Raw genomic sequence first — 12,313 nt, 5'->3', positions numbered from 1 at the left:
CCCCGGGCGCCGTGGGGCGGCTGGGCGGGTGAGCCATGGCCGCTGAGCCTGCGCGTCCGGAGCCTGTGCTCTGCAACGGGAGGGGCCACGGCAGTGAGAGGCCCGTGTCCCCCAAAAAAAAAAAAAAAAAAAAAAAACAGGTAGTCTAGTACAACCTCTTTTCAAAATAACTGTCTTAATTACTTCACCTTTTTCTTCCAGCCTAAATGAATGCAATACCACAGACATCTCTTACACACTCGCTGTGGGGGAGGCAGGGAGAAGCTTGCAACAAATTTCATGAGCTACCAGGTTAATTTGAACTCCTTTTCCCTGAAGGAGGTTACAGTCTCCTTGAATGTACACACAGGTGGGGAAAAAGGCGTAGGGCACGGACTCCTGTTCTCAAATCCTCCAAAAGTTTCCCCTATCATTCAAGAGTAAAAGCCACAGTCCTGGTAACAATTTAAAAGCTGCTGCATCACTGACACTCATTCCCTCTCTGACCTCATCTACTATTCACACCCCGCCCCAGCCCCTCCAGCCACGCAGCCTCTTTGCCCATCCCTCTCAAGGAGGCTTTCTCTGATCCTTCCCCACTTCACAGGCCATCTCCCCCCTTTCACGCTCTATTTTACTCTATAGCATTTAGGACCATCTAACATTCTATTTCACTTATTCATTTTGTTTATCGTCTCCCCTTCCATTCTCCCACAGAATGTAAGCTTCATGAGCATGGATATTCCTGTTGGGTTTTGTCTCTGCTGTATTCTCAGCACCTAGATCTGTGCCTAACACATAGGAGGTACTGAATATATTGTTTTTGTAAGAAAGAATAAGTGACCCTTAGTTAGCTTTATGCAATGACCTACCTGTTCATGATATTTACTTTGGTGTCCATATTACTAACTCATATTAGCATCACAAATTAAAATGCAACTTAAAAAGTTTTCATTTGGAATTGATCAATGATGACAGTTCTTTGCATTGTCATTTGCTGAAATGTCTTACTATAACCATTGTCTAAAAGTGTAATTGTGGGACTTCCTTGGTGGCGCAGTGGTTAAGAATCCGCCTTCCAATGCAGGGCACACGGGTTCGATTCCTGGTCAGGGAACTAGATCTCACACACATGCCACAACTAAGAAGCCCACCAGCCGCAACTAAGGAGCACATGTGCCACAACTAAAGGAGCCGGCAAGCCACAACTAAGGAGCCCTCGAGCCTCAACTAAGGAGCCCCCCTTCCGCAACTAAGACCCAGTGCAACCAAAATAAATAATTTTTTTTAAAAAAGGGTCCTAGTTCTAAATTATTTTAAAATATTAACGAAAGGGGTTTTTGTTGTTCTGATCATTAGAATTAGATCATTAAACCATAGTTAATTGTGAATCACCAACACTAATAACATTTATCAACTTAAAAATATAATCCAAAGGGCCAACAATTTAAAAGCATTTATAATTAGTTTTCAAGTGTGTTATATCCTTTTTTCTCTCCCTCTAGTGGTTGCTTTTTCTTCCTAATTATATTTCCTTGAGGTTTTGAGCTTAAAGGCTCTGCACACATACCAGCATTAGCAGAAAGAATGTCAGATTAAAATTTAAAGGGGGGAAAATGGCCATGTATGCCAAAAAGATAATCTGTAAGATGGTAGTGTCTTCAGTTCATCAAAAGAAGCCATGTACAAGACTACACTTATCCTGTCTCCATCTAATTACCTCACATGGAGGTCAACTTCAGAAAATCTCCTAAAACTATCTAGAGAATGGCAATCAGTGAGGCTTATCAACAAAGCACATTCATGTTATAATATAAACCTCTTTCAATATCAAAAATTGATGGCTAAGAGCTCTTCAGCAGTGGCATTTGATTCCACATTAGTCTGCAGTATGCCGGAGAAAAACAAAGACCCATCATTCTGAACCTTCTATTTACAGACCCACACCAAACTGTGCAACAAAACATTCTTAAGGAAATTGCTACTGTTACTGTGTACTTCCCATAAATGTAAACAGGTTTCTTTTTTTCACTTCTAAATATAAAGATAGAAACATACCAGATAAATACTACATTTTAGTGTAGTGCTTTTTCTCCATAAAATAATATTTGAAAACAGTAAGCATGTATAATCAAAAGAACAAGTGAAAATAACCCCAGAAGTTAAAGATCAATCCATCAAAGCAATTCTTTTCTAATATTCTATTTATGAATTTGTAAAGCTGGTATAAACAACTGCAAACAGAATAGAGCAACAAAACAGACACAACAAAGGAGACAAATAACTTTTAAAGGAAGCTTCAAACAACCCTGAAGGATCGAAAATTATATACTTTTAGCATGCATCTTAATTGTCTAACATAGTTAAGTTTTTCTGTTTTTTTGTTTTCTTTAACATCTTTATTGGAGTGTAATTGCTTTACAATGGTGTGTTAGTTTCTGCTTTATAACAAAGTGAATCAGTTATACATATACATATATCCCCATACCTCTTCCCTCTTGCGTCTCCCTCCCTCCCTCCCACCCTCCCTATCCCACCCCTCTAGGGGGACACAAAGCACCAAGCTGATCTCCCTGTGCTATGCAGCTGCTTCCCACTAGCTATCTATTTTACATTTTAACATAGTTAAGTTTTTGATGACATTTGTTGGTTTTCTGAAAGGCTTTCCCAAGTATCTTCATTTATAGAAAACAGAGAAGTAAAAAGACTGTGCCACTGAGGTTTACATACCTCATGGCTCATGACTTCCCAGCTTTTCTTACCAAACACTTCTATTCCTATAGAGTCATTTACTCCTAGAGTTGGAAGTTTCTAGGAGAGAGGCTCTCAGCCCTAGTTGCACCTATGAGGGGAGTGGGGTTAATATACTGAAGCCCCTCTCCACCTCCAATGACTGAATTGTCTCAGGGTGGGGTCCAGGCAGCAGTATTTTTATAAATCACCCAGCTGATCCTAATGAGTAATCTGTATTGAAAGTCACCTCTTCAAAAAGAAGACTTCAGAGGGATCTAAGTAAGCTGTGCACAAATACTTCTGATGTCCAGTTCCAAAATCTCATGTGAAGAATCTAAAGGCAATACACTACTTTACGGATGGTCATTTTTCAAATGAATGGTGATTTTTTTTTAATTTTCCTTTTTTTATTAAGGTATAATTGATTTACAATATTATATTAGTTCTCAGGCATATAACATAGTGATTCAAAACTTTTACAGATTATACTCCATTTAAAGTTATTATAAAATATTGGCTATATTCCCTGTGCTGTACAATATATTCTTGTAGCTTATTTATTTTATACATAGTAGTTTGTACTTCTTAATCCCTATCCCTGTCTTGCCCCTCCCCACTTCCTTCTCTCCACTAGTAACCACTAGTATGTACTCTATATCTGTGAGTCTGTTTCTGTTTTGATACATTCATTCATTTATTTTATTTTTTAGATTCCACATATAAATGATAACATTCAGTATCTGTCTTTCTCTGTCTGACTTATTTCACTAAGCATAATACCCTTCAGGTCCATCCATGTTGTTGCAAACAGCAAAATTTCATTCTTTTTTATGGCTGAGTAGTATTCCATTGCACCACATCTTCTTTATATGAATGTTTTTTTTTGTTTTTGTTTTTTTGCTGTACGCGGGCCTCTCACTGTTGCGGCCTCTACCTTCGCAGAGCACAGGCTCCAGACACGCAGGCTCAGCGGCCATGGCTTACGGGCCCGGCTACTCCGCGGCATGTGGGATCTTCCCGGACCGGGGCACGAACCCGCGTCCCCTGTATCAGCAGGCGGACTCTCAACCACTGCGCCACCAGGGAAGCCCCTGAATGGTTATTTTTACAGGGCATGGTCACCCACCATTTCCCCTAACAACTACCAACAGAGTTCCACAATTTTTGTACTTGTCCCTCTTCCTAAAAAATCACTTCCCTCAATCTCCACATGACTGGCTCGTTCTCATCATTCAGGTCTGGGCTCAAATGTCACCTCCCTGGGAGAGGCTTTTCCTGATCATGCTTTCCCCAGCCAGCCCCCACCTCTTCACTCGTGGCATTTCTCACATCTGACATGCGTGTGTGCTTCCTGACTATCTCCCCATAAGCTCCATTCAGGCAGCTCCATCTTGTCTGTCTTGCTCAACCTTTTATCTTCAGCAAGCAGCACAGTGTCAACATAGAAGCCACTCAGAAAAACTTTTGAATGAATAAATGTAACAGAACAAGAAGTAATGGACATGCCTCTGATGAAGGCTGTGTTTAAAAAAAAAAGAAGTAATGGACAATCTAAAGCAAAAAAAAAAAAATTCTGATTGGTTATATAATATAAAATAGTTGACAATGCAGATTAAAAATATAGGACTAATAAAAATTATGGATGGTTTTAATTTTCTTCATACCTTTGTATACTTTATTGTCTTCAATAAAAGTAAATTATCTTTACAATTACAACCAAAATAGTATAATAATAAAAATAATTTTTTATGAAAAGTTAAAAACAAAAAAACTCAACTGTCACAGGGCAAAGATGGGCTAACATAATGAGGCCCAACTGCCTGCATCATCCTGGCTTTTCCCCAAGACCCAGCATGGACAGGATGTGGCCACACTGCAGGACCAGCTCTTGCTGGCCCTGGAAACCAGCCACCAATTATGGTGTCCACGTAGGTCTGACACCAGCCAAGTAGACAAGGAATCAAAATCGCTTCCAGTTCACCCATAAAACTTCCCATCTTTTCCCTTGGTATATCACAGGCCTGCCATGGGGCAACCAAACAAATAACATCAGTTTCTTTCACACACACCTACACTAGTTTTCTCTCTCACAGGGCCACCCAAGCTATCCTGAGGGCAGACCCTGGGCCACCTCCCCACCTCTCCTGGTCTCCAGTGCCGACCACACTCCCTGAGGCTCTCTGGTTTTCTTCCCTAACCAGTCCCATTTGTCTCACACTTGAAACACCAGTGCCTTAAAAATACAGCCCTGTCCTAGAAATATCTGCATTTTGAAAGGATATACTATTAAATTAAAAATGTCACGTTACAGAGTAATACGTACGGCATGAGTCCATTTTTATAAAAACTAAAGAATAAGAACAACAAAGAAGCCTGCACATGGATTCACATGTTTAAAGTTATTTAAAACAAGTATAAGAGAATACACACCAAAGTATTAGCAACAGAGACAGAACTGGGAGGAGAGGAAGGGGAAACTATTTGTCTATGCTTTTATCCAACTGGGATTGTTGCCACAAATTGTCATAATTACACAATGGTAATTTTTTTTTTTTTTTTTTTTTTGCGGTACGCGGGCCTCTCACTGTTGTGGCCTCTCCCGCTGCGGAGCACAGGCTCCGAATGCGCAGGCTCAGTGGCCATGGCTCACGGGCCCAGCCGCTCCGCGGCATGTGGGATCTTCCCGGACCGGGGCACGAACCCGTGTCCCCTGCATCGGCAGGCGGACTCTCAACCACTGTGCCACCAGGGAAGCCCCACAATGGTAACTGCCCTTTAAAGGGCAATCAAACTCTTGCGGCCAAAAAAAGAAAGAAAAAAGTAAAAGTGGTAATGTACTCTCAAGTATCAGTCAGCGGGGGGTGAGTAATGTTGCTTCCAGCACCCCTAACCCTAGAGGTCTACAAGGGCTGGTTTTCCTCACTGTGCCAGGCCAGCTTCTTGCCCATTGTTTATGAGTTTATACATCTCTCAATTCAGAATGCAAACGGGATTCCCTGGTGGCACAGTGGTTAAGAATCCGCCTGCCAATGCAGAGGACATGGGTTCAAACCCCGGTCCAGGAAGATCCCACATGCTACAGAGCAACTAAGTCTGTGCACCACAACTACTGAGCCTGCACTCTAGAGCCCGCGAGCCACAACTACTGAAGCCCACATCCCTAGAGCCCATGCTCCGCAACAAGAGAAGCCACCGCAAGGAAGAGTAGCCCCTAGTCACCGCAAGGAAGAGTAGCCCCCGGTCACCGCAACAGAAAGTCCACGCACAGCAATGAAAACCCAACAGAGCCAAAAATAAATAAATTAATTAATTAATTAAAAAAGAATGCAAACAAACTGTGAAAACGTCATTAAACTGTTCATATATTCCATATTCTGGAAATTAGGCTTGAATAAAATGACAACCAATTGCACAAATTATTCATTTGTCTTATTAAACTGAGAGTTGAGTATTTTATCATGCAACTTATGCCTCCGCTAAAAAGAAAACATGAACTTAAAAACCTCATATAACTCAGGCATCAAACTTTACCCTCTGAAACTGCTCTTTCCCCCTAGAACCTTCCTTTGTGAATGGAACCACCTTCTAATCCCTCCTGATATTCTCAAATCTACTCTCTTCCTCACATTCCACACCCAGTCACATCCAACACCGCGTTCCACCCTACACCTCCTAAACAGCCCTCAGGTTTGTCCTCCCCTCACTACCCCTACTGCCCCTGCACAGCTCCAATCCACCCTCTATGACCAATACCCTGACCTTCTAAACTGCATGTTGACTGAGGTGTTTGAGCATCTCAGGGTAGTAAGGTGCAAAGAAAGTGGGCTTCTTCCTGAACCAGGTTTCACCACTTAGCTTTGTGGCCTTGAGAAGGACCCATAGCCTCTCTAAGAGCAAGTTTTCTCTTCTGTATGATGCAAGCCATATCTACCTTGTAAAAGGATTGCTATAAGAATTACAGATAAGGCATGCAAAGTGCCTAGTCCTAAATGGGGCTGTATACATAGTTCAATGCTTTATTACTTTAATTATTTTCTTATCTGTAAAAAAAGGCAATAAGCCTCTGAGTTACTTTGAAGATTAAATGAGATAAAATGTAAGGCACCAAACACAGTTACTGTTTCCTTTCATTTCCTTTTAATGGTTTCCCATCCCCAAGACAAAATACGGCCACTGCCACTTTCCCAATTTCATCTCCTGCTACTTCTCCTTTAGCATAATGAATTTTTTTTGTATGTTTTTTTTGGCCATGCCATGCAGCATGTGGGATCATCCCCGACCAGGGATCAAACCTGTGTCCCCTGCATTTGGGAGCACAGAGTCCTAATCACTGGAGAGCCAGGGAAGTCTAGCATAATGAATTAGGTGCACAGTCAGACTATGCACCTCTTCATGCCCTTCTCTCCTTCAAAGCCATGTTTACAGGTAAAATCTTAGGTGTAATAAAGTCTTTTCTATATATTTCAACATGCAAGTTAATTATCATATTTTCAAATTTGGAATGCAATATCCATAAAGTACAAGTGTATTTATTGGGAAGATAGGGAAGAATATTTGTAAGCATGAAATTCTGAAAAAAATCTTCAAACCATGGCTGCTGTACATGTTCATGCAAATATGATTAATGTGATGAGAGATTATAAAATCTTGCTAAATGGTATCTGAGAAATAACTTTGCCAGGGATGAAACCTTGAGTTGAAATAAAAAGGAAAAATGGTACAAGTTAGAGAAACTGGGTCAAAAAAATATATGATTAAAGTGATTATGTTTGTTTGTTGAGGTTGCTTATAAACACTTTCCAAAAGTATATGTCCATATACTTTAGATGTTTTAATTAATTTGATAATAAATGTGATAAGTATAACATGTCTTCTTTAAAAACAACAAGAGATAAAAATACTAGCTTAGATAAATAAATTCAATGTTAACTTTTTCTATGTTTATTCATAGACTGGAAAAGAAATATGGGGGGGTTTTCCCCATATGATTTTATGATTTAGAATTTACAAAGAGAAGAGAAACTAACAATCTTTCTAAGCATAAGAGGAAAAAAATTTGTTCTGTTTAAAGATGAATTCAGGTAGTTAAATGGCTTTTGTCAGGTCCCTAATGTGACAATCTCTAAAAGTATGTAAGTTCAGTGTTTATTTCTTGAATGATTTAACTATACTCCTGAAAAAGCATCAAGTTGGGTCTAAGACGAAAAGGTGCTCTGTGTCCACAAAGTGCTTCCTCAGCAGCTGGTGTCTATCCTTAGTGTCAGGTTGAGAAAATGAGCAAGGAAATGAGTTGAAGGTTCTTAGTAGACAGTCCACTGTATCCCAGCTGCAAAACTTTTCTACAGTTGTCACATGGACATGTTTTCTAAAATGTTACCAGGAATGCTGAATCATTTCTTTCTATAGGGATCTTTTAAAACTTTCCTACATTCTAAATTTAAAACATTTTTAAAACAAAAAACAAAACAAAACAAAAACCTTCAATTCTAGGTAGTTTTTTTTTTTAATGAATGTTTATTTTTAAGTTTCAAATTATTGTAGAGAAGACTCTTCTTCAAACACTATTTTGGCCTGGGTGACAGGCACAGTGCTGATTTACACACATCCCAAACATACAATCAGCCAGGCCCTGAACATAACTGGGCATGGGTGCCCCCCAGGCCACTGAAAAGCAAGCATTATTCATGAAATCATAAAGCCGTGATTAAGTATTCTAGTGGACATGTGCTTTGTCCAGCTCCCCAAAGATAATGAAAAGGAGAACATTATGATGATGTCAGAAGTCATTCTTTTCACATCATTAGTACTTTCCTTCCAAGTGTGTTCTTTCAGAATTACAGTAGTCATGCAGGCACCGGACAGAGCCCTAATGATACGAGGCCAAGCCAAAGAGCAATCCAGACTTAGGGAAGAAAATAACTAGAAAAAAATTAATGAATTCATCATCTTGATTCTACACATCTTCAGCAATACTGCTCACCTGCATTATTGTCAGAGCTGTATACAGCCTGGAAAGGAGGGCAGCAGCATTGCTGGGTGCTGACTGTTGAAAACAACATGACCTTAGAGACAGCCGTGTCGCGACACTGCAAATTACTAACGTACAGCTTGGACTTAGCACAGTATTTTTCTGTTGACATTCCCATAAACTGGTCCAATTACTTTTAAATGAATCATATCTGTTGAAACAGCCTGGAAATAAACCAAAGATTTTATACTTGGTTTTATAGTATAGAGCAAGAACATCATTTCCTATATATACCTGCAAATGAACAAAACTTCCTTTTGAAAAATCAGAGCGCTAACAAAACGCGTTTTTTAAAAATGGCTTCTATATGATATCATCACTGCAATATCTTAGTTTGCACAATTATTTTGGATTTACTTTTCAAACAGGAAACATTACTGAGACTGATTTAGCTCATTTAAATAATACTCCCAACTAAAGTATACATCATGTTTAAAGGATCAAAATCACAGGTCTCACTATCAAATAATCAATATAATGATTTTTTATTACCTTAAAATACATTTTTATATAATAGTATAAGCCAGTTCATTGGGAACATAAAATTAAAGTATATTTATGCTAAATGCAACTCAAAATACATATGTAAACAAGTATCATTTGGCATAAATAATCCTGATAAATTTTTATTAACCTCCTGCTGTACAGAACAAAATACACCTCAAAGTTTTATAGAAAAAAATTATAATTGGTATTTGCATTATTCTCTATTAAGAAAACACTGTTACACCTTTCTTACGAAACATTTTTTGTCATTTTTCCTATTACTGCTGATGAAAGTAATACAGGTAGTGTTTAATACTAATCACTTCCTATACTTCTCAATTTCCTTAGTCTTTCTCCGACACTAACCAATATGGACTAGTGAATGCTTGATAAAGTATATCTCCTTCCAGTATAAATTTATTCTTTCATAAAATACTTATTGTATGCTCTCTATGTGCTGGGCTTTGTGTTAAAGACTTTGGATGCAATATAAATTAAGACAGATTCCTTCCCTTAAGAGCTCATGGTCCAGTAAAGGCAAAAGACAATTGCATTAAGGTTTACTATGCATTATGAATACAATGACACAGAAAAACCCTAGTAGGGTTGTTTGAATCAAGCAGGAAGGCCAGTTAACAGTTATAGTCCATTTCATTAAATTAAGTCTACCACCTTTATCAAGGAGGTGGTAGCTAATACTGCCTGGTTTGCACTTCCTTGTCTTGGTAAAGCAGTGTTGATAAGTGAAGACAACATCAAAACATCTCTGAAAATTACCATCACCTTCCTGACTTCACAAGGTTTAGCATCACTGAATTTAAACATATCAGCTTAAGACCTAATCTAAGTTGGAAAATACCATTAAGTCCAGCTGTAGTTAATAGACGTGTACATGGTAAAACAAAACAACAAAATGAACTAGAAATGTACAGCCTAACGCACAAAAAATCAGATTTATAGTTGGGGTTTTTACCATATGTTTATTTTCTGGCATCTAGGCATCAGAATAAAAATAAGACATACCTGAAACTATAAATGCTTACCATATTATGTACTAAATTAGAAGGCAAATTTATTAGATCTGTCATAAATCATGTTTTTTAAATGTAATAACACAAGACACCCCTTGAAAAACTGTTTGAGTACATTATAAGAATAAAAACATGTATATAGCAAATTAGAAATAATATTTTAAATGCCAATATGCACCTAAAAATAAAGACATGCCACATAGAAAAGCGGTGTGTACATTTACATTTATGCTACCCATAGTACCCTAGGAACTGGGTAAAAGAGACTGAGTTCCTTCAACAATATATATATTCTTCTAAATTTTTGATATTCACTACTTATTTTCTTCTAATACATTAGCCAGTCTTTAAAAGAAGCCAAATACCAAAAGATCAAAGAGGACAAGTGTTATATATACATGGCCCATTTGTGACATTCTGGTTTTATACATACAGTCATTTCAAACAGAAGAGCCTTACGTGAAATGCACGGCTACCCACGCATCTGATATATACCATTCTTTCACACCATTTGTAGGGGAATTAAATTTTCCCTGTTCAGGGTGACCTTTCAAGACTTTGGGCATGGCCCACCCTCACTCAGAGGTGAAATCAAGGCAGCAGCAACACCCAGCAGCAGAGTTGTTTTTCTCCTGCTGCCGGATGACAAGAATAACTAAAGACAAGGAGAATGAAGATTGCTCGTCTTTGTCAAACGGGATTGGCAAGGAGTTCTCCTAATAACAGTTCCCAATCTCATCAAGGAGTGGTTATGTTCAGCAGAAGGCTGAGGTACCATAGGTTCTACAACCTGAAACTGTGGGTCCTCAACACAAACCCACTCATCGACTTTGTGGATTATGGGATTGTTACTGAAACCTGGACGTGATATAACAGCAGTTTTGAGAAGTTTGATTTACGCATTCCAACCCAGCTGAATGTCGCCTTAGAGTGCTGAGGCTTGAGGACTTAACGAATCTCCCTCCCGCACAGCCTGAACAGCCATCGCCTCCCAAATTCCAGCTTATACATTCATTTCCTGGGCAATTTCTCTCTTGGGGGTAAAACAATGGACTCTTTCAATCTTCTCTTATCTACAAAGAGCTCTAAGACGAAAAACCAGTCCTTTCAATAGCATCCTTTCCGACTTCTTTATAAATGATGAGTGGGAGTTGTGGGAGGGGGACAGGGCCGAGCAGGGAAGAGGTGACAGGCAACTCACCTCTTTCAGCTGCTCCAGCTCCTGTCTGAGGCTGTCATACTCAGCCTCCAGCTCATCATACTGCTGTTTGAGGGTCAGCTTCTCTTCCAGTACCACCAGCCCGTACTCGGCCGCCTGGATCTTCTCGTGGGTCGTCTCCGTGAGCTCCTTGGTCAGCCTCTCTATCTCGGTCTTATAATGGTCCACAGTCTGCAATACCTCTTCCGCGGCCATAGCCCCAGCGGATGGAGGCAGGAGGGGGTAACGGGGTGTGGGAGATGGATGCAAAGCAGGCGGGGGAAGGGAAAAGAAACTAAGGAGGGAAGGATGAAAATGGAAAAGAAACGTGTGGCTGGATGTATGAGCAGAGCAATGCCCCGGTTGCCCCTCCGGCAGCCGCGGCTACACCGCCTGAGAAACCGGCGAGAAATGCAACATGGAGAATGCAGGGGAAAGGATCAGGGGGGAGGCGGCAGCTGCTGCGGCATGTGTCCTCCGGGCCGGCCCCTGCGTGCGGTCAACAGCCGTGCGGCATGGCTAGGCTGCGGCGGCCGGAGGCGGCGAGGGGCTCCGATTCTGCTTATTCAGAGACGCACAGCCGCCATGTCTCCGGGCAGCGTCACTGCAGTCTCCTCGGGCCCCGCGCTCTGGCTCGCCGCGCCCGCCCGCTCCACCTGCTCCGTCCGGCCGCGCTGCAGCGGGTGCGGAATGATGCAGCGTCGGCCCTCTCCCTCCCTCCACGCCTGGCCGGGGCTCCGAACGGGGGGCGGGGTGGCGGACGGAGTCGGCGCGGGGGGAGGGGCAGGGACCAGACGGAACCCTCCGGAGGCGCCTCCCGCCGGGCTGCACCGCGGGTGCGCGGGGCCGATGCCTAGT

The 12,313-nt window shown here is 40.9% G+C and overlaps 1 protein-coding gene across 3 annotated transcripts in view; it reads right to left on the bottom strand.

Moving 5' to 3' along the window:
- Nucleotides 1-11,768, bottom strand: part of BICD1 (BICD cargo adaptor 1) — a 209,476-nt gene extending 197,708 nt beyond the window's left edge. Inside the window, exon 1 of one of the 3 annotated variants that reach the window (XM_007452181.1) lies at nt 11,459-11,768. In XM_007452181.1, coding sequence (XP_007452243.1) covers nt 11,459-11,671 — 213 coding nt within the window. In that variant the 5' untranslated portion in view covers nt 11,672-11,768. The remainder of the gene's footprint in view (nt 1-11,458) is intronic. The other 2 variants (XM_007452182.1, XM_007452183.1) reach the window with 2 other exon arrangements.
- Nucleotides 11,769-12,313: the final 545 nt, after the last annotated feature.

This window comes from Lipotes vexillifer, unplaced genomic scaffold, assembly GCF_000442215.2.
Source record: "Lipotes vexillifer unplaced genomic scaffold, Lipotes_vexillifer_v1.1 scaffold1, whole genome shotgun sequence".
In the NCBI taxonomy this organism is placed as follows: Eukaryota; Metazoa; Chordata; class Mammalia; order Artiodactyla; family Lipotidae; genus Lipotes; species Lipotes vexillifer.
This window is presented reverse-complemented; position numbering and strand designations above follow the sequence as displayed.